The following is a 23187-nucleotide window of genomic DNA, read 5'->3' on the forward strand; positions in this document are numbered from 1 at the left end:
CTAGGCCTGAAACATCAGCCTTCCTGCTCCTATGATGCTGCTTGGCCTGCTGCGTTCATCCAGCTCTGCACCTTGTTGTCAAGAAGCAGGACAGATCACTGACAGATTGGTGGCAGCAGATAATTAAGTTTGTTAAACAGCCAAATGGTTTCTTTCAACAGGTTATATTTTTCTGATGTGGAGGTGCCAGTGTTGGACTGGGGTGGACACGGCCAGAAATCACACAACACCAGGTTATTATCCAACAGGTTTATTTGAAAGCACAAGCTTTTGGAGCATAGCCCCTTTGTCAGGTGAAGTGAGCAAGAAGCACACAGAACACAGAATTTATAAATAAAAGATCAAAGGGTCACACAACTGATGACTATGTATTAAACAAACCTAAGTTGCTGTTAAATCCTTAATCAGTTACAAGTTTTTAAATTGATTAATATGTATATGTAAATCCCCAAATTTCTTTCAAGTCACTGCCCTAAGAGAACTAAAGGTTTCATCATTGTAAAGAAGAGGTGACATCTTAGGTCAGACAATGCATGTTAGGTGTGAGGCCTTGTTTAGAATCTGTTTGTGTTTTGGTTTGGAGTCAGACTGGTTTTATTTCTAAAGTAGGAATTTATGAAATACTACATTGACTGACTGTCTATGAACTGTGTGCTTTTTGAACAAAATAGAATGTATCTGCAAATACAAATTCACCCCATAGTTTTATGTGTGTGTGCGCGCATGCGTGCGTGTGTGCGCGCGTGTGCCTGTGTGTGTGCAAGAGAGAGAGAGCACATATGCATGAGGGAGAGGGAATGTATACAAGTGAGGGGGGGGGAGAGAGAGAGAGAGAGCGAGCGCATGCAGTCAAGGGACAGAGAGACAGAGAGAGAATGCGTACAGGTGAGGGAGAGAGAGAGAGAGCTTGTGCAGGTGATGCGGAGAGAGGGAGAGGGTGCGTGCATGCATGTGAGGGAGAGAGAGCGATGCGTGCATGTGAGGGAGAGAGAGAGAAAGAGCGTGTGCATGCAGGTGAGAGAGAGATGGAGAGAGTGCGTGCATGCACTTATGTGAGGGGGAGAGAGAGAGTGCATATGTGCAAGAGGGGGAGAGAGAGAGTGCATGCATGCGTGCAAGGGGGAGAGACAGAGAGCGCGCATGTGAGGGAGAGAGAGCGCGCGCACGTGTGAGAGAGAGTGCGTGCGTGTGAGGGAAAGAGAGGGACGGAGTGCTTGCATGCATATGTGTGAGGGAGAGAGAGAGAGCGCGCAAGTGTGTGAGAGGGAGAGAGAGAGAGAGTGCGTGTGTGTGTGCAGAGAGAGAGAGAGAGTGTGCGCGTGCGTGCCTGCATGTGCACGACCAGAGAGTGAGAGATTGTGTGCCTGCGTGTGCGTGACAGACAGAGAGGGAGAGTACATGCGTGTGTGTGAGAGAGAGAGAGAGGATCTGAGTGACAGTCTGCGTGTGTGTCTGAGAGAGTATAGAGTGAGATGAAGTCATCTGTAGTGTGACATGAACCCAAGGTCCCCATTGAGGCCGAACTTGGCTAACAGCCTCTGCTCAGCAACTCTGCATTATTGTCTCTCCCAAAGTCCGCCTTGCAGGATGTTTACATGAAGATCTGAGGCCAAATTCCCTTGACCGCTGAAGTGTTTCCCCACTGGGAGGGAACATCCCTGTTTGATGATTGTTGCGCGGTGTCCATTCATCTGTTGTTGTAGTGTCTATGTGGTTTTGCCAATATACCGTGCCTCGGGGCATCCTTGCCTTCAGCGTATGAGATAGACAACGTTGGCCGAGTCACATGAGTATCTGCCATGCACATGGTGTTTGGTATTCCCATGTGTGATGGTAGTATCCTTGTTGATGATCTGACATGTCTTGCAGAGGTTCCCATGGCAGGATTGTGTGGTGTTGTGGTTGATGTTATCCTGAAGGCTGCGTAGTTTGCTGTGAACAATAGGCTGTTTAAGGTTTGGCGATTGTTTGAAGGCAAGAAGTGGAGGCGTGGGGAAGATCTTGGTGAGGTGCTCATCGTCAATATTGTGTTGAAGGCTGAGAAGAACATGGCATAGTTTCTCCGCTCCCAGGAAGTACTGGATGATGAAGGGTACCCTATTGTGGCTGTCTTCTGAGGAGGTCATTACTGTTTTTTGCTGTGGCACATTAGAACTGGCAATCGATGAGTTGAGCATTGTATCCCGTTCTTACGAGGCAGTCCTTCAACACCTTCTGGTGTCTGTCGCATTCCTCCTCATCTGAGCAAATCCTGTGTATATGTAGGGTTTTCCAATAGGGGTAGGCTGTTTTAATATGTTTAGGGTGGAAGATAGAGAAGTGTAGCATCATGAGGTTATCCGTGGGCTTGCAGTAGAGTGAGGTATTGAGGTGTCCATCCCTGATGGAGATGCGTGTGTCCAAGAATGAGACTGATTCTAAAGAGTAGTCCATAATAAGTCTGATGGTGGGATGAAACTTATTGATATCACTATGTAGTTTTTGTTTAGTGATTCCTCACCAGGAGTCCAAAGGAGGAAAATGTCATCAGTGTATCTGGTGTACAGCATGGGTCAGAAGTTCTGTGCAGCAAAGAAGTCTTGTTCAAAACTGTCCATGGAAATGTTGGTATACTGGGGAGCAAATCTGGTCCCCATGGCTGTTCCATGTGTCTAGATGAAGAACTCGTTCTCAATGATGAAGACGTTGTGGTCAAGGATGAAGTGGATGAGTTTTAGGATGGCATCTGGAAATTAGCAGTTGGTGGTACTGAAAACTGAAAAATGCTGTTGTCATGGGGGATGCTGGTGTAGAGTGCCAAAACCTCCATTGTGACAAGGAATGTTACTGGTTTGGCTGGGCCATGAGTGCTGAATTTCTTGAAGAAATCTGTAGTGTTACGACAGAAGCTGGGGGTCCCCTGTACAATGGGTTTCAAGGTGCCCTCGACATAGACAGAGAGGTTCTCGCACAGGGTCCCATTGCCTGATACAATAGGACATCCAAGTGTGTTAGCTTTGTGTATCTTTGGAAGACACACGGACACACGCACGCGCATGCGCGCACGCACGCACACGTGCACATGCACACGCACACACGCACGCACACACGAAAATCTATGGGATGAATTTGTCTTTGCAGATACATTCTATTTTGTTCAAACAGCACACAGCTATAGACATTTGACAATGTGGCATTTTATAAAGTCCTACTGTAGAAATAATACCAGTCTGACTCCAAACCAAAACACAAACAGATTCTAAACAAGTCCTCATACCTAACATGCATTATCTGACCTAAAATGTCTCCTTTCTTTACACTGATAAAACCTTTAGTTCTCTCAGGGCAGTGACTTAAAATAAATTTGGGGATTTACATATATATATTAATCAATTAAAACTTCTACATCTTAGGTTTGTTTAACACATCCTCATCAACCGTGTGACCCTTTGATCTTTTACTTATAAATTCTGCATTCTGTATGCTTCTTTCTCACTTCACCTGACAAAGGGGCTATGCTCTGAAAGCTTGTGTTTTCAAATAAGCCTGTTGGACTATAACCTGGTGTTGTGTGCTTTCTGACTATATTTTCTGAACCTACGAAAAGCCCATGAGGTCAGAGTCTCACCTACTCAAACATGGCGTGATCTCAGCAAGCAGTGAAGTTGCGGTGGTAGAAGTCAGCTACACTGTAAAGCTGTCTGAGGGTTGTGTCTTCAAAGGGATGTTGTCAAGTCTGGAGGTACTGCACATAATAGGGCCAAGACAAAATTTTGCATTTGTAAAGGGGTCTCCCAGTTACAGGAGCAGACCAAGGTTCTTGAGGCTCAATCCAGTGGATGGTCTTTGATTCATCCATGATGGTGAGACTGGCACAAGGAAGCAGTTGCCGGGAGACCTTCAGCAGCTGGATGGAGCCACTGGACACGGATGAGGAGAAAGCATAGTGACAAGTGTGCTGCCCGATTGTTACAGAAGGCCTGCAGCCCAAATGATGTAATGTCAGAGGCTCAAGTTCATTAAAACATTTGAGTGCCAATGTCTATGAAGATTGTGATGCTCCAGGGATATAGTGCTGGAACTGAATGGTTCCATGGAGCAGCAGTTAATGTCAGTGGAAAGTGGCTTATTCGTCATGCTTGTAGTCTTTAAGATGTTGAAGCTCATCTCCTTTTGCAGCAAAGCTCAGTGATGCGATTGTTGAAGTGCATTGGAATGAAGTGACATTGTCTTCAAAGGATGCACCACAATCTGAACTTACCAATGGAATAGGAACCATTTTCTGTTCCTCACCAGCTGTCGCAGAGGTGAAGGGAAATTATTTAAATGAAACAGCTACTCTGTGAACTGGTACCTCCCCAAGGTCAGGAGGTCCTATGGTTTTAAAGGTCCACGCAGATTCCACAACCCACCCAGAGTCTAGGAAATGTTAGATACAGCCATCACTTTACTCACTCACGATAACTACTACACCTATCATGTCCTCAGTGGCAGTCCTCATGTCCAGCCTTGACCCATGTGCTCTCCATGGTCTCATCCACTATTCGTGGCACCATGGCAATGAAAGGCACTCCACCTCAGATTTGCTGATGCTCCTGATTGCACTTCTCCTGCAAGCATGGTCACTCAGGTACTATAAACATGCATTGTGCAATTAAGCTAGTATGATACTATAGTTTACGCATGCATTAATTTCTAATCTGGCCCCACATTTCCTGGACATCTTTGAATAATTCTGTTTCTAATTTGCAGCTCTAAACACCATTCACTTTCTCAGACCACAACAGGTCAACAAATCTCTTTCTACACTGGATCTTGGTTCCTGCAATGACCATTCAGCTTCTACAATGACTGCCAGCCCCATCCACGTCTCAGGGGTGAGACTTGCTGGCCTTTTCTATCTGTTCACTGGTAACTGGATCTGTCTCCTTTCTTTGACTGTTTTCACAAGCACCTCTGAGGAAATATGAATTGTGGAGTAACTCACCCTTGTTCTGATACCTTCCTCTGCTTTCCTTTTGTTGAGACTGCACCTCCCTACACCCGCTTCTTGTCTTTAGCCTGCCTGACTGCTGCACATGTCCCTTTAAATGTGGTTAATGGGCAGACCCTTCAAGCTCTTAATTTGGCTATTGCTGATAAAATTCTGTATGAATTCCGGGCACCAAGCCTTGTGTGATCCAGAGATTGTAGGAACTGCAGATGCTGGAGAATCTGAGATAACAAGGTGTAGAGCTGGATGAACACAGCAGGCCAAGCAGCATCATAACAGCAGGAAAGCTGATGTTTCGGGCCTAGACCCTTCATTGGTCTAGGCCCGAAACGTCAGCCTTCCTGCTCCTATGATGCTGCTTGGCCTGCTGTGTTCATCCAGCTCTACACCTTGTTATCTCTTGTGTGATCCACATTCCCAATTGACTCAGGCCATTAGCCCAATCACTAATGTTCAGGCTTTTATTTCAATGTTTCTTGTCCAGTCAGCTTCATTGTCTGTCATATATCAAGTATCAAGTGTCCATAATTCTTGAGGCTATTGGGATGACCAATGGGTGTAGTAAGAAGGTTAGATTGTTTACTGTTGGACTGTTTTGTATTGGCATCTGGAAATGGATGCCAATACAAATGTGTATTAATGTGTCAGATAAAGCTTAGATTAAGCATGTGTAAATGAGTCAGTCCTGGGCAACACACCCCATCTCTTCTCTCCTCCCTCCCCCCCCCAACAGAGATAGGGTCCCCCGGTCCTCACTTACCACCCCACCAGCATCCATAATCAAAGGATCATTAGCCACTAATTCTGCAACCTCCAGCAAGATACAACCACAAGGTACATATTCCTCTGTCCTCCTTTGTCAGCATTCTGCAGGCACCATTTCCTCCAAGACACCCTCGACCTCTCCTCCTGCACTCCCAACACTTCCCGAAACCCCCAAGGCACCTTTCCATGCAATCACAGAAGGTGTAACACCTGCCCTTTTTATTTCGTCCATCCTCACTATCCAAAACACACCTTCTAGGTGAAGCAGCGATGTACTTACAGTAAACGAGATCGCGTTAGTTGCATTTGCTGCTCACAACGTGATCTTCTCTACATTGAGCAGACGAAATGCTCACTGGGTTGCCGCTTTGCAGAACACCTATGTTCTGTCGCAAAACTGCCCCGAGCTTTCTGTTGCCTGTCACTTCAGTACACCACTGTATTCCCTGGCCAACCTCTGTCTTGGGCTTGCTGCAGTGCTCCACTAAAGCTCAACTGGAAGAAGAGTCAGAAGAACAGCATCTCATTTTCTGCTTGGGAGCCCTGCAACCTTTGGGACTCAATATTGAGTTCAATAATTTGAGGGCCTGAACAACTTCTCCCATGTCCATATCCCAACCCTGACACACCAGGCCTTGTCATCACATGGGCTGCTACCACAACCATCCCATTGTCACATGCTAATCAGCAACTATTGATTTCCACAGGCTGATCTTTACCCGTTCCAACAGTCTGTCCAACTGTTGCTCTCTCTCCCTTTCTCTCACTCTCTCTGGGCTCCATTTCCACCCATCATTTACTCCTCCCCCCACCCGACTGTCAGCACATCTATCAACTTTTCCTGGCTACAATCACTTCTGAAGGAGGGTCACTGGACCCAAAATGTTAACTCTGCTTTCTCTCCACACCCGCTGAGTTTTCCCAGCAATTTCTGTTTTTGTTTTTGATTTCCTGCATCTGCAATTCTTTGTTTTTGTTTTGTTTCATCTTCAACTAAGTAGCTTGCGAGGCCATTTCACAGGCAGTTAAGAAACAACCATATTGCAGTGGGTCTTTAATGTCATGTGGGCTGACTTCACTTCATTTTCACTTTGGAATTTGGAAAATTCCATTTGGAAATTCATTGTGATTACATTGCTCATCCATTAAAAAATACATAAGCAAATAATTACAATAAAGAAAAATCTACCTCAACCACAGAAATCTAAACTTTAATTAAAAGATGTATTAAAACTATTATAATTAAATTAAGTTAATCAGTCAATGAGTCCACCCTGAGTAGATATTCTCATCCAAACATTGGCTCTGTTAATAGTTCATGGAGAAGGGGACACAAAATGAGTTCAGGAGCCAATTAATCTTGCATCTGAAGAATTGTAGCCTTTTTTTCCTGAATGCATCCAACAGTAATACTGTGACAGTGGGTGATGTTCATTATTCATGATACACTTTACTGATGCCAAAACACTTCTGGAACAGACTTCATAAGGAAGATCTGCTCATCCAACTTGCATCTAGTTTAGTCATTTCTGTACCCTTAAAGAGCTTACTTTCCTAAGACAACCATACCAGGCAAGGCTTACAAAAAATGTAACACTCTCAAAAATCATCTAAGTAAGTTTCATGATTGAAGGATCAATCATCATAGAATCCCTACACTGTGGAAACAAGCCCATCAAGTCCACACTGACCCTCAGATATCCCACCCAGACCCATCCCCCTATAACCCACCTAATCTACACAGCCCTGAACGCTATGGGCAATTTAGCACGGCCAGTCCACCTAACCTGCACATCTTTGGACTGTGGGGGGAAACTGGAGAAAACCCACACAGACACAGGGAGAATGTGCAAACTCCACACAGACAGTTGCCTAAGGGTAGAATTGAACCCAGGTTCCTGGTGTTGTGAGGCAGCAGTGCTAACCACTGAGCCACCGTGCCACCCCAACTTGAAAAGATTTTAATTTTCCAGACAAGGATGGTATACTTCCTTCCCTAAAGAAAACAGATGGGTGTTTGCAACAATCATTGACATATTGTTACTGATACTAGGTTTCAACTGCAGATTTATTAATTTATTGAAGTCATGTTTCCCCAGCTACCACAGTGGGATTTGAACCACTATCTGAAAATCATTAGTCCGAATTCTTACACAACTGTTCTAGTGACAGAATGACTACACCACCTGTTCCCGCACTGCTGAAAGGTTAGAAAAGGGAAGAGGGAAGCATATCAAAGTCAAAAGCCTCCAAGGTGGCAGAAATTATCTCTATAGTTGTGAACGCATACTTTCAGAACAAGCCCTGTGAACATAAAACTTTGACCTAGGCAAAGCAGCAGTAATTACATCTCTAATTAAAGGCTTTACAACCTTCCAGATGACTCAGTCCCATCAAGTAAAGCCAGAATTTGTGATGAAAGGTGTAATCTGTTGGATCTTATGTATATTAAGAGCAACAACTCAACAAGCCTTCTTTGCTAAGACTCTCCAAACCTGTGATTTCTACCACTAGAGAGACAAAGACGCATGGGAGCACCATCGCCTACAAATTCTCCTAAAAGCCACTACCATGGAGACTTGGACGTATATTACTGTTCCTTTACTGCCACTTGAAATTCCGTTCCTAATGACGCCATTGGTACATCGATACAAAACGGCTCTCTGAAATCTTCTCATGGGCAACAAATACTGGGCTTGTCAGCAACATTCATATCCATTATTAACATTATTATCAACAATAAAAAACCACAAGTGTTTCCTGGTTTTTTGTATGCTCATGAATCTGTTTAATTTAAATTCAGAAGTTAGCAGATTGATTATTGCCTATTGATATTGCATTTTTTGACGTCTCAGTCATGTGAATGCACCAAACCTAGCCAAGTTTAAATCCTCCCAAGGTCTGCGTATAAGATAAATGTTTCAGGTTACTGAGTAATTAAATCCAGTGTAAACACAAGGTGGTGCTCCAAATATATCAACCAAGAGTGTTCTTCTTTCCTGAATCACAAAGTTCCTACTGAATTGTTACTAGGGTAGATATGCATAAAAGGATGGAAGAAAGTACAAAATAGATAAATATTATCCATTTACAGTTGAAGGAATGGATACTTCTGTCAGTTAACTTCTATCTCCCACAGTAAGAGCAGAGTGTCTTCCGATTAGTTCAGTAGCTTTCTCATCAAAGGTTATGAGACCTTTAAACATGAACAACTCAATGGATATCCTGTTCATCAACAGCATTGTGTATCACTTTGTCTTGAAGTGGATACAGTGAAGGCCAGCAATTGAGGGATATCTCTCAGATGGTAAAGACAGCTGTTGAAACAATAAAGGACAAAGATTTAGGGGTGGGACTGCAAATATTTGCTGCAGGACACATTGTGAAAGGATATGCAGCATTTAATTTTAGACAGTGAAGGTGCCAAGGGAAAAAAAGGAATGAGCAGTCTAATACTTTCTCTACCTGGTCAAGTCATAGAAATTAATGTGGCACATTTTTTTGGATCTGGTGGTCACATTGGCCTTCAATGCCAGTGCAATCTTGATCCATATGGTATAATTTCTTTGCAGACTTCTTCCCATGGACATTCAGCAATCTATTTCTGTTCTGTTCAGTGTCTTGTCAAAAGGGTAATGTCAGGTGTAGTCTCTCCTTTTGTAACTCTGTACTATTCCTTCCCTTACAGTCTATCAGCTGCCATATGTATAGGTGTGGCACAGAACACAGGATATTCAGTCAGAATACTTAATCAGGAAACAAAGTATTTCAAGACTTACCTATAGCTCCCTGAACGTGCCGCTGCAGTCTTCAGCCTGAACTGGCTCTTGAAAGGCTGCAAAATAATTTCTTAGCACCCGGAAAAGTGCTCACATTTTGCATCTGAATTATGTTAATGACATCTCCTGTGGATATGTAAATAGGCTGACCCACAAACCCTGGTGTAAACAGTTATCCAAACTATTATTGAGCATAGCTGATTACTCATTTGTGCAATTCGGTGTGGAATTCAGGACCACAGGTGTAGCTGATTCTTCCAGAATGTCATACATTAACTCATTCAACTAATGAATGCCTGCTATGCTGTTATCACAGAGATTCCCTATGGTTGCCTGTAATGACCCTGTGCTATGAAAGTTCAGTGCAATATTTATAGCCCTTGACAGATGAAATGATGATGGTTGCAAATCTTCATGCAGTTAAAAGAAAATAATTTGCAATTACAGGTTTCTCTTATTATCTTTTTAGTGGTATGCTTTTCTTATACACATTACATCATCAAAGGGAATGAAAGCAAAATTCTGCTGCTGGAAATCTGAAATAAAAACAGAAAGTGCTGGAGAAACTCTGCAGGTTTGGCAGCATCAGTGCAGAGAAAAATAGAGTTAACGTTTGAGTATGGTATGACTTCTTCAGAATGGAATAATTGGACTCAAAATATTAACTTTGTTTTTCTTTCCACAGATGCTACCAGACCTGCTGAGTTTTGACCAGCACTTTCTGTTTTAATGTCACAATAAAGCTAGTGTCTGTGTATATTCTTTAGTGGGGTTGGGGAAGAAGCCAAGTATCTAACAGGATGCAATCTCATTAGCTTCAGTTCAGTTTAGTTTCTTTTCCATCAACATTTTCTAATCTTTGCCATAATAATGACAATTATCTCTGCCTCTTGTACAATCTCTTGGGAAGGAAGACGACTTGCTTCTACTCTGGTTGAAAGATTCTAAGATAAGTCCAGTGCATCATGTGTAGACTTAGCCATGTTTGGGCAGATGGTGCTTGATTGGTGAGGCAGCTAAGTTTATGGAAGGTTCTGTGTGCATTCCAGTGCCTAAATTTCATGTTCCAATTTGCATAATCTCAGTGAAGTCTCTTGATACATTTAGCACCTTCCCAAATTAATCTATTTTAGCTAGTCAAATGTGAGAACCTGCCATGAGTCAGTGAAAATGTTTAATCTGTTCAGGATTGTTTTATGGATGTGTCCTTCAGAGAACCTCTTGCCATGACCAAGTTCTGAGAATGGTGTCAGGCCTATGAACGACAGGTGTCACCCAGCATATCAGGATAGCAAGTAATTAAGGTTGGAAATGTAACATATGATGGTTGTTAATTGATTCATTGGTGTCTGGACATATGGAGGGAGAACAACTGGGACTGGGAGAAAGCCTTCTTTGACCGATATTGTCAATAAACTCTGCACAAAGAAGATCTATTGCCCACATCTCCCACCCCAACCTGAGTACTGTCCCGGACACACACATACTACCCAGAGTACACACCCACTGACCTGCCAATCCAGCATGACCAACTTGGCATCCTACAATACCACCCCATCGACCAGCCATTGTACCCTCATCCCCTTCATTCCTCCTCAACCACCTGGCACCTTTCCTCCAGTGCTTTGAGGTGTCTGCTATTGGAAGTCTCCAAAGTATATTGCATTGTAGGGATTACTGGTGCCCAGCAAAGCATGACATGAAGCAGTAATCAAACCTCAAAAGTTGTTCAGTTGGATGTCCCCACCATTAAAATAAAATGCAAAAAATTAAAAGCTATTCACACTTGTTGGAACCTCACAGTAACCATTGCTCCTTTGGAGCTTGCGATCACAGATTCTCATCTCACTGAGTGCTTTTTTTAAATTCATTCACAGGATGTGGGCATCACTAGCTAAGCCAGCATTAATTGCCCACAGAGCAGTTGAGAGTTAACCACATTGCTGTCAGTCTGGAGTCGCACAAAGGCCAGACAAGTACAGCAGTTTCCTTCCTTGAAGGACATTAATGAACCTCACAGGTTTATTCCCTGACAATAGGCAGTGGTTACCCATAATGCCAGATTTTCCTGATTGAATTCAAGCTCTTTCATCTGCCATAGCTGTTTTTGAACCCTGGTCCCCGAACATTATCTATATTGTTTGATTAATATTTTACTTATTGTACCACAAGGCCATCACCTCCGATGACCCACAGCTTGCTTTTGTCTTATAGCAACTTTACCAAGTTTGCTTGAAACATTTTTACGACAGATTATCCCTTTGTGACAATTTCTTTGTCTTACGATTTTGTTGGTCCAAATAGCTAAACTTTTCTTGATGGGACAAAGGGCATGTGTGCCTCGGAGGGATAGAAAAAGCATGTAGGTTAAAGGTGGGAAGGTGTTAGTCATGTCTCAGATACTCTTATAATAACAATTGAGACAACGATTTCTCCTACAGCTATGCTAAACATTTTGATAAAGCGAATGAATGGTTTTGTTGCTGATTGATGGCTTAAGCCAATGGTTACTTGTTTATTTTCTTAAAGGATTCGCCTTTATGCTTACAATGCAGTAAACTAACACATTTGTTCAGCATTCACCCTGAAGACAATGCAGAGGGAAGATTGGTGAGCCTATGGAATTTGCTACCACAGAAAGCAGTCAAGGCCAAAACATTGTATGATTTCAAGAAGGAATTGGATATAGCATGTGGGGCTAAAGGGATCAAAGGATGTGGAGGAAAAGTTGGAACAAGTTATTGAGTTGGACGATCAGCCATGATCACAATGAGTGAAGAAATTTCTCCTCATCTCAGTTCTAAATGGTTTGCCCTGTATGTTTAGAGACTGTGACCCCTGGTTCTGGAGACTTCTGTCATTGGGAGCATCCTTTTTGTATCTACTCTGTCTAGCCCCTGTTAGAATTTTAATAGTTTACTATGAGATCCTTCTTCAGTCTTCTGAACTCCAGCAAAAATAACCCTAACCAATTCAACCTCTCATCGTACATCAGTGCTGCCACCCCAGGAATCAGTCTGTTAAACCTTCACTGCACTCCCTCTCCAGCAAGATCATTATTCATCAGATTAAAAGACTAAGCTGTACACAATATTCCAGGCATGATCTCATTGAGGCCCTGTATAATTGCTGCAAGATATTCCTATTCCTGTGCTCACATCCTATGAAGGCCAACATACTATTTGTATTCTTGACTGCCTGCTGCACCTGCATGCCTACCTTCAGTGACTGGTGTACACGGATATCCAGATATCCATTGCATATTCCCCTGTCTCAATTTGTAAACATTCAGACAAAACTCCACATTCTTGTTTTTGCTCCCAAAGTGGATAACCTCGCATTTATTCACATGATACTGCACGTGCCGTGCATTTGCCCACCGAATCAGTTTGTCCAAATCACACTAAATCATCTCTAAATCCTCCTCACAGTCCATCCTCCCACCCACTATGTGTCACCTGTAAATTTAGAGATATTACGTTTAGCCCTCTCATCTAAATCATTAATATATATTGTGAATAGCTGGAGTTCGAGCATTGAGTTGTTACTCTTTGTGTCCTGCCTACTAGCCAGTTTTCTGACTTTCTCAAGACACTTACCCAAGTACAGTTAATTTTACATGCTAATTTCTTAGGCGATTCTTTGTCAAAAACCTTCTGAGAGTCCAAATAAGCTATGTCTACTGGCTCCTCCTCATCAACTCTATGAGTTACAAACTTGAAGAATCCCAGTAGATTTATCAAGCATGATTTCTGTTTTGTAAATCTGCCTGACTCAGTCCGAAACTGATACTGTTTTTCAAGTGGTCAGCAATTAAATCTTTTATAATGGGCCCTAACATTTTCCCTACTACCAATATCAATCTGACAGGCTCATAATTCCTGGCTTTCTCTCGGTCTCATTTTTAAATAGCTACTGTCCAGTCTGTAGGAACTGTTCCAGAGTTTACAGAATCTTAGAAGTTGACCATCAATGCAGTCACTTCCAGGGCCACTTCCTTAAGTGCTCTGCGATACAAGTTATCAGGCCCTGGGGATTTATCAGCCTTCAATCCCATCATTTTCCCCAACACTATCTTCCTACTAATTCAGATTTCCTTCCGTTCCTCCCTGTCACTAAATCCTGTATTCTCCGACATTTCTGGTATGTTATTTATGTCTTCCTTTGTCGACACAGAACTAAAGTATGTGTTTAGTTAGTCACCCATTTGTTTGATCCCATTATAAATTCCCCTGTTTCTGACTGTAAGGGGCCTCCATTTGTCTTTACCAAGCATATTCTCTTCACATACCTATAGAAACTTTTATAGTCAGATTTTATGTTCCCCTACTTTACTCTTGTCCTCTATTTTCCCCTTCTTAGCCAATCCATGTGTCCTTCTTTGCTGAATTCCAAACTGCTCCCAAACCTCACTTTATTGCTTTTTCTAACCAATTTGTGTGCTTCTTCCTTGGATCTAATACTGTCTCTAATTTTCCTTGTAAGCCATGGTTTGGCTACTTTACCCATTTTACTTTTGCACCAGACAGGAACGAACAATTGTTTCCGTTCACACATATGCTTTTTGAATGTTTGCCAATGCCTTTCCACTGCTATCCCTTTAAGAACCATCCCCCAGCTTATCAGAGCTAACTCACACCTCATAGCATCGTATCTCCCTCTACTTAGATTCAGGACCCCAGTCTCAGAATCAACTGTGTCACTCTCCATCTTTATGTAGAATTCTATCATATTATGATCACTCATCTCCAGGGGGCCTCACACAACCAGATTACAGGAGCCTAAAATCTAGGAAAGCGGGAATAAATGTTTTAACTATAGATTCAGCAGACTTTCTATTTGTGTTAATAACAATTCTACATGTTGCTACAAAAAGATCAGTTTAAATATATGTGTCAATTTTTACTCCCTTTGTTGAATGAAAGTTCAGCCGTAATGGAGTCAAATTCATAGCAAAGCATTTAGACCCTCGTTTGGAAAGTCTGGACTGTAAAAGCCAGGGGATCAGGAAAGGGAAATGGTACGTTTTGAAATTAGTTTGGTGAGCCCAAAGAGACTGGAGAACTCCTCTAGGCTGCATGAGAATAATGAGGACAATAGGTTGTAGCTGGTGAGCTGCATCATGAAATTCTTTTGAAACACACTTTGCTGCATGTATGCTAATGAGATTCAGCACTTAAATGGGTCAAGCTTCCCTCTGCAGTTCTTAGATAGCTAGCTGCATGTTCTATCAACTAGTTACTCTGTAGTTGAAAATTCACACAATTGACGGTTCATTATCCAGTGGCATTTGTTGTTCAATTGATTTTCAGTAACTTCCTTTTCAGCCTTATAATGAAGAAAAACTGGAAACTCTTCTGAAAAAATACAGCCCAGAAAAAATTTATCAAGTTACCAGTAATGTTTCTGGAAACAAAGAACTTGACCTGACTCTTCAAAGAGGGGACCTTGTGGCACTTCTTCAGGCCACAGACACGAGAGGAAATACAAATAGATGGCTTGTGGATTCAGGAGGTAACAATTTTACAGTCATACTTATAATAGAAATTGCAGTGTGTATAGTCATTTCTAGTTTTGACAGTATTTGTCTGCCATCTTCCACCTAATTTACTGTTCCATTTCCTGAGCTATCATTATTCATACTTGACTTGAAACAACAGATTCCTATGGTGGGGCGTATCCATATGGTTATTTTCCAGTATAGAAATTGGAAGCTTTGAATCATACCTGATTTTAGATCAATTTTGAAACATCTACAGCAAGCCCAGATCAGCAATAGTGATCTTGCAGTTCAAGGAGTGAAGCCAAGATTTTGCTGGTTTTTTCATTACTTGGGATGTTTGTCACATTATGGTACTAAATAAATACAACTTCATTATTTTTCAATGAAATGACATTTTACTGTCTTTGACTGATATACATATTGCTAACAATACTACTTTTAATTTTAATTAAAAAGATTTTTTTTCTCTGTGAAGATTAAAGAGAGGGGAGAGCCTGAGATATAAAGCACATCCTAGGGTCTTTGGATCATAAAATCCATTGGCTTAGAACTCTGGTTTAAGAGAAACATAAATTAAAATTTCAACACTCAAAGAATAGTGGAAATTTTAGCTTTAAAGTAAAATACACAAAGGCTGTTTACCATGTGGTCTAAACTGTTAATCCACCTAACCGTACCCTGTTGCTGAAGTAAGATATTTGAGAAAATCTGGAAAAATAAACCATTCGTAGGACGGCTCTCTTGTTAGAGAAAGACAACTGGTGGTAGTTTAATCTGGGCGTCACCACACCTCAGGCAAGAAGGGAGGTTAAGAAGGAAAGTCCTTTGTGGTAATCTCATCCAGTGTGGGAATTGAACCCATGCTTTTGGCTTCATTCTGCATCACAAACCAACTGTGCAGCCAACTGAGGTAACTGACACAGTGTCAGTTAAAATAAATGTAAACGTAGTTGTGAGGCTGTAAAATGCACTATTGAAGTGAATGGAGGCCATGCCAACTTTTACAGGTAGTTTATATATATGATTTATGGAAAATGGAATGAAGCAATATAAGGAAAGAAAGAATTGGGAAAAGATTCACTCTAGCTGTGGAGGACGAACACAGATTAGTTGCACCAAATTTTTGTGTTGTATTTCTGTGTTGTAATTTCTACGTAACTCTAGGTTACTGGACTATCATATGAATTGCTACAAAGTTGGATAGATCACATTAGGTGATTCTGTCACTTGAACAGTTAGAGGGAAGCTGGTAGAAGGAGAGAACATAAATTTGGGGATTAATTTTAACTAACTGCCAGTCCGGTGGAAACCAAGTCAGGAAGTAAGTGGCAAGGTTTCCACTATAGCAGACAGGATCATTTTTACATATGCAGGTTGTCCTTTGAACACATAATTGTCACCCCATCTGCAGTATAAACTTGAGGCCTGAGATGTGGAGCAGTGAGCATTTCCTCATAATTCCAAACCTGCCAGGTGCAGGAACTAGTTCCACCTTGGTCCAGAAGGAATATAAGAGCACCAGGAGTTTTCTCCTGGAGTACTTACCTTGTCCAGAAATTGTCACTGTTGGTCCCTAGCAGTTGCTGTTTTCTTATTGACCTTCTAGCCCTTTTGGTCACAAAGTAGCATGTTAATGAATCTTGGCTATTAAAAATCAGCTGAGTTGCTAAATGGGCATAAAGTTCACTTTTCCAGGAGTTAATATAAAGCTGCTTAAAAAATCTCTATTGCATGACATTTTGACCTTCCATACATGTGATATAGTGAACAGCGATAATAGAGTACAAGGAGCAATTGGTGCTTAGCCAGCTGTGCAATACAGTAAGAACTAATGGCTGAAAATGCAGGCGCCTAAGTTAATAATTAGACTATCAGCAATTACTCACTCCCAATTACTGAATAACTCTAATATTGCTAAAGCTAGAACAAATTGAATATCTTCTTGTCTCTGTACATTTCTCTAATGTTGTAATGACAACATAAAGTTCAGAAAATTTTATTGCTTTCTTCTATGATTTATGTGATGCTACCCAGTCTCATCTCCTCCTGCCATTTCTTTCTATAACTTCATGTGAATTGCTTTCACAATGCGGTTGGGATAAAGGGAAGGAAGAAAATGTTATTAGTTTTTTTTCTTATACATAGTGTCTTCTGGTGCAGCTTGAATTCGCCCTCTACCATTGAACATTGCTACCCTCTCTCGGCTTTTTGTCACCTGTCCTATACTATGTAGACTTGCAGTGATGTTCAGTGCCTCCTCCACACCCCCTTTCTGGCCCAGAAGGTGGTAACTTGACTCATTGAAATCAATGAATCTTACCATTTTTCAAGAGTAAATAATTTTATCATTTTCACTGTGAATATCTGAAACAGTAGCATAGGGTTTTGGAGTTTACATCGTTTTCAGGATTCTGCAATTCCAAGGTCATACTAAGTGAACCCACATCACCCCAACTAGCTGCTTCAAAGGACTCTTTTGCTTCACAAATTCCAAAAAACTTCCACTCTGCTAAGTTGCAACTGATTTATGACAACCCGCTTTAAATCATACAGCTATGTTCTTACTTTCTTGGCAGCTACCATGGTGCTTCTATTCTGTGACAATCCGACCATTCCTGAATTCCTTTCTCCTGCATAACAAGGAAGAATCTGACTGATTGGTAATCAGGGCCGCTCCTGCACACGTTGTTCGTGATCTTTACATGACCTCATGACCAATAACTAAACCATGCTACAATAAGATCAGTGCCTTAAATAGAGCAAACATTAGGATGCAACAGAGCTGATGCCCAGGGCAGGTCTGGTGGCTATCTGGAATGCAACTTACAGAGTATCCTGTCATAATGGTTTGCTACATTTTGCTTTATTTTGTCCAGCATCTTATATTATGATCCCTGTAGAGGTTGATAACTTACAAAAAGATATTTGAATTTCTAGTGACTGCCTGGAAGGATCACATGACACTTTCAAGTTTTAAAGATTTTATTCTGTCAAACTGAAAACAACATTGCCTAAACATTAAAATAAAACGAAGAACTGTGGATGCTGGAAATCTAAAACAAAAACATGACTTGCTTGAAAACCTCATCAGATCTGACAGCATCTGTGGAGAGAAAGCAGAATTAACGTTTCAAGTCCTATGATCCTTCTTCAGAACAGTCACTATAAAAGGTCAAAGGTTGAGTTAGAGGTGGAATGGGACCTATAAAAACTCTGAGTAAAGGGGCAAATGTTGACATAATGGTCATAAAGAGACATGGGGAGTTGGTAGAGGGACATACCTTGTCACAGAACAACCGAGGGGCCATGGAAGATGAGTGAGGTGATTTGGGACATATGGTGGCATGAATTCGGATGGATGAGGTGTGAGGTATGTAGCGGGTTGGGGGGTTGGGGGGAGCGGGGGGTGCGGTGGGGTGTGGGGTGTGGGGTGGGGGAGTGGTGATGAGGAGTGAGGGCTATTTTAATTTCCCCTTAATTCTTTCATTCGTACCAAGGTGGGCGTTTTCCACAACTCACCTCTGTGCTTGACCCAGTTTCCACTTCATCCACACATGAATGCAAATACAACCATCCAGGTCACATTTCTGATGCTCAAGGTTGAGGAGTCAGGAGTTGTCCCATTTCTTTGCTCCTTACCCAGGAGGGAAAATTCAGCCTCAGTCTTTTCTCATCTGCATGTGCACTATTGTCTCTCTCTACCCCTGTAAGATTTTTGTAGACTCACGGGTCAGGAATGTTTAATTTTGGCCAAGTCTGAGTTGCATCCAGCTTTTTTGGGCATGTAGTACCGTAAGGTCAAGCAAATTTTCTTGCCATTGTAGTAACTTACAAAATCACCTCATTAACTTCTTACCCCACCCCTATGGTGTTCATTACGTCTGATTCCATCCCCGTTTACTACAAGACATGCTCAGAACAACCCCCCGACTCAGCAGATATCCAGCAAGAAACCACCATCCCTGGTACCTGCTTTATCTTTAAAAGGCCACTGTCCACCAGGTCATGCTGTGGCATACAGAGACTGCCTGCTTAGTTAAGGACGTTTCCAGAAGATGTCAAAGAAAGGGAAGATGGTGCTGTGATTCTCCAACAGGGACCTGGAAATCCAAGTCAAGGGGGTAGTGCAAAAGAGGAGAGTCCTCTTCCCAGAGGACCCACAGAGACCCAGCCAAAAGAGGAACTGCACACAGATCCATCAGAAGTCTCCTCTCTGAACACTCCAGAGTATCCCTCCACCTCCATTTTGCCGGCCCCCCTCCAATCCTTGGAAGTTCACTCTGAGGAGGGAAAACTTTCAGACGTCCAGACACAAATGCCACTCTCTTGGGTAGCACGATCAAACCTTTAGGCCCATCTTTTTCCACTGCCGAGGAGGCTCCTTCCACCCAGTGGCAGAACCAGGGAGTTCACTGAGATGCAGTAAGAGAGAGAGGACAAAAAGCTTAATGGGAGCACTTTAGTGGCACAGGTGACAATGCGCTATATATTATTTGGCTTTTTTTTTATAAATGGCACTAGTTTTTTGACTATACCCCAGAGTGTAATTGTTCCAGTATGATGCCTAACTTCCGGATACGTATCTATGGTGAGAGCCTGTTGCAGTATCTGAAAGCAAGAACAAGGTGTATATAGGCCAGTGGGCGCTGCTGACACCATTGTCCTTCATTCTGCAACATCCCTATTCTCTCCCTGGCCTCTGTGTCCAACAGGTGCTGGTGTGAAAAAGTTGGTTACTGATGGGGCAGGGATGTGCACGGCAAACAAGGGGCCAATACATTAGGATGGCCAGGCATTAGGGACCACCGCCTGGATCCATGTCCTGTATGGTGCATGCGTATGTAATGTTCTTTTGCTTTTTGAGTCCTCATATTGGTGGATCTTACAGTCTCCTCCCTCACAGATTGAGACACAATGCCATCTGTGACTGTAGTTGCAGCCACTTTCTTCCCCATTGCACATTTTTAAATTCCAACATGATGAAAGGTGAGAGTGAGGGCTTCCCCGCCAGTGGCTTCCAGTGTTTGTCTCTATGGAAAAGTGAGCCCCCACGTATCCAATTTCCTTATTCCTTGCTTGGTAACCCTTCCCAGAAATGCCTCAGATTTGTACCTTTCCAGGTGCCTACTCAAACTGTCTACTTGAGCCTCTACCTGCCAACCATTCCCCCTAGCCCTGGCATGAGAGGTGACCATGCCATGTGTATTCATACACTGCCTGCCTACTCCCACCTGAACTCAGGGTGCTTCTTACCATGGACGATTCTCCCCACCCCCCACAACATGACCACCTTCCATGCCTTGCTTTACAGCAATCTGTCCTTTCCCTAAGGGAAAACATTTCTACTATTGACCCTATTTATGCTCCTCATAACTTTGTGCATCTTAATCATATCCCCACTGAGCTTCTCTTCTTTAATGAAAATAACCCCAGCTATCTAGTCTGTCTTTATAGCTGAATCGCTCCAAACCAGCAACATATTGATGAGTTCCCTCTGCAACCTCATTATTGAAATCACAACCTTCATATAGTGTGGTGACCAGAACTGCACACAGTATTCCAGCTGGGGCCTAACTAAAATCCATCATAACCTCCTTGGTCTTCTATTCAGTGCCTTGACTAATGAAGACAAGTATCCCATACGTCTTCTTAACCACCTTTATCAACTTGACCTTCAAGGACCCATGAACATGGGCACCAATGTCTCTCTGATCCTCTGTAGTCCTTCAGGTCCTACCATTCACCATGCACTCCCTTGCCTTGTTAGTCATCTCTGAATGCATCACCTCACAGTTTTCAGGATGAAGTTCCATTTGTCACTGTTCAGCCTGCCTGATCAATTAATCTACATTGTCCTGTAGTCTAAGGTTTTCCTCTTTGCTATTTACCATACCACCATTTTTTTCTGAAAAACTGATGTCATCTGAAAACTTATTGATCAAATCTCCTACATTCATGTCTAGAACATTAATGTACTCTATAATCAACAAGTAATTGAGCACCAAACACTATGGTACAGCATTGAACACAGACCTCCAGTCACAAAAACACACTTCAATCATCACCCTCTATCTCCTGTCTCTTGCACAGCAAGGCAAGGCAATTGAATAAGTGAATAGTGGTTAGGTGTGCAAGCACTAAGCAAGTAAACAGTTCTAAGATGCGGCCTGGTCCAATCTATTAGTTGGGTCTCTGCCTCTGGGTGTAAAGTGTCCATGCTACAGTCTTTCAATGCTAGTTGTTGGTACGCCTTTCAGTGTAAGTGTCTGCTTTGCAAGCAACCTGAAAGTGTATTGGAGAGGTGCATGATGGTTCTAAGTGATTGACAAATACAGTATTTGTAGACGAGGGGTGTGTGCAGTTGTTACTCATGAATCGTGTACTAAGATGCTGCTTGGTTCTATGCAACATTGAAGTTCTTCAAAGCATGCGGCAAGCTGAATTCACCAGGGTAGCTTCTATGTTGAGTTTTTTTATGTCTAGCTTGCTTGACATTTTGGTAAGATAGGAAGATGGGTATTAATGAGGAACTTTGGGCTGCTAACAAGATATTTAACAAGCAATAATTCTCATACTTGGTAACTTGTCACTGCCTAGCGAGAAATTTGCCACACCGCTTATGAAAAGCGTAAAAGATGGAATGAGATGCTCCCAATATCGAAACTAGCCTTTCCAAACTTCTTGTCCAATTCTGTCACAAATCTCAGCATAGCTCAGGTCACTCAGAGCCCTATAAGTTTGCAACCAATGTCACTGATGATACTGTCACATGAAAAATCTGAGATATCAGGCCAAGCCCTAAGTGGAATTACAGCTGTACCATTTTTTTAACGTGTTAAAATAGTTTGCACCAAATATCCTGAAACATTGCAAAATAGATTCTGTGTACTTACAAAGTGGCATAAAACATTGATTGTACTGTGATGAAAGTTTAGAACATTCTGATCTGATGGATCACCTATTCTTTAATAATTTACTTTAGCACCAAAAATAATTTGCAAGAGTACATTGTAAGGAATCAATATCCATTGCTGGCTATACTTTTGTGAAGCATCCCATCAGAGTGTGAGGATTTTATTTTATATAGAACACAGTCCATTTGATTTTCTTTAATGGAAAAAGTGAAACCATCTTATTTGGAATGAAGAAAGCCTCAACTGGTAAATTTAAAAGAAAGTTCAGAGTAGATTGTTAAAGAAATTTTGTTTTTTGACTACTTACATTTTTCCATTGAAATTGTATGATTTTTCTTTACTTCGCTATCTATATTTTGATTCATTCTAACAATGACTAAAGCGTCAGCCCTTTCTATAACCTTCAGAGCTACAGAAACATATATAGATCTATGCCACATCTGAAATTGTTCAGATAAGCCTGTTGTATCCATCAGGGTAAGAATATAACTGTTGGAGAAATGAAGCATTTTCCATTTCAGGCATCTATTTTAAAATGAAAGGTATCTCAGATGAGGCATGCCGCAGTCAAATTCATTGTGAAAGTCCCTTTCCTTTACCTGAATTGTCTGCCTTTGCCCAAATCTCAAGAAACATTCCACTACTACACAAGTGTGCCCAAGACCATTAGGAATTCGTTTGAAAATGTAAGAAATCATTGAACAGAGGGCCCTGAGCACCAGCAAAGTTTGAGTCTGGAATGCATTCTAACATTGGCCACAGCGGTGGATGTCCAATTAAATAAAAACTTTGCAGAACACACTGTTTAAAACATTCTGATGTTCCCATAAAGGAGTGTCTTAAAATACTTAACTGGATTTGTGATGCGAAGCAATTACTAATGTTAATGTTCTTTACATTAATTTTACTTCAGTATAATTTTACCTTAATAATGAAATGGCATGGCAACATGATTTTTAAGGGAATATAACCTTTCCTGCCAAAAGCTCAACAATTTTTGCAATGAAATAAGATGAGGATTAAATTGGTAGGAAATCCTTATGAGTTTTTTGGCTAAAATCATTGCTAGCTATGGGAATATCTCAGTAGTTCCATACAAGCTTCTATAATGTAGTGCTAAAATATAAGCAGATAATGCATATCAATCTAACATAGAATCAGAGAATTTTACAGTACAGAAAGAGGCAATTCGACCCATCATATCTATATTAGCTCCCAAAAGAGCTACCCAGCTCGCCCCTTTCTCCAGCTCTA

At 41.8% G+C, this 23187-nt stretch overlaps 1 protein-coding gene across 1 annotated transcript in view; it reads left to right on the forward strand.

Moving 5' to 3' along the window:
* The window catches only part of LOC109915258 (rho guanine nucleotide exchange factor 37-like), a 256581-nt gene that overhangs the window by 224915 nt on the left and 8479 nt on the right, over positions 1-23187 (forward strand). The window contains exon 9 of the mRNA XM_048603948.1: positions 14844-15030. Coding sequence (XP_048459905.1) covers positions 14844-15030 — 187 coding nt within the window. The remainder of the gene's footprint in view (positions 1-14843; positions 15031-23187) is intronic.

This window comes from Rhincodon typus, chromosome 12, assembly GCF_021869965.1.
Source record: "Rhincodon typus isolate 14 chromosome 12, sRhiTyp1.1, whole genome shotgun sequence".
Taxonomy (NCBI): Eukaryota; Metazoa; Chordata; class Chondrichthyes; order Orectolobiformes; family Rhincodontidae; genus Rhincodon; species Rhincodon typus.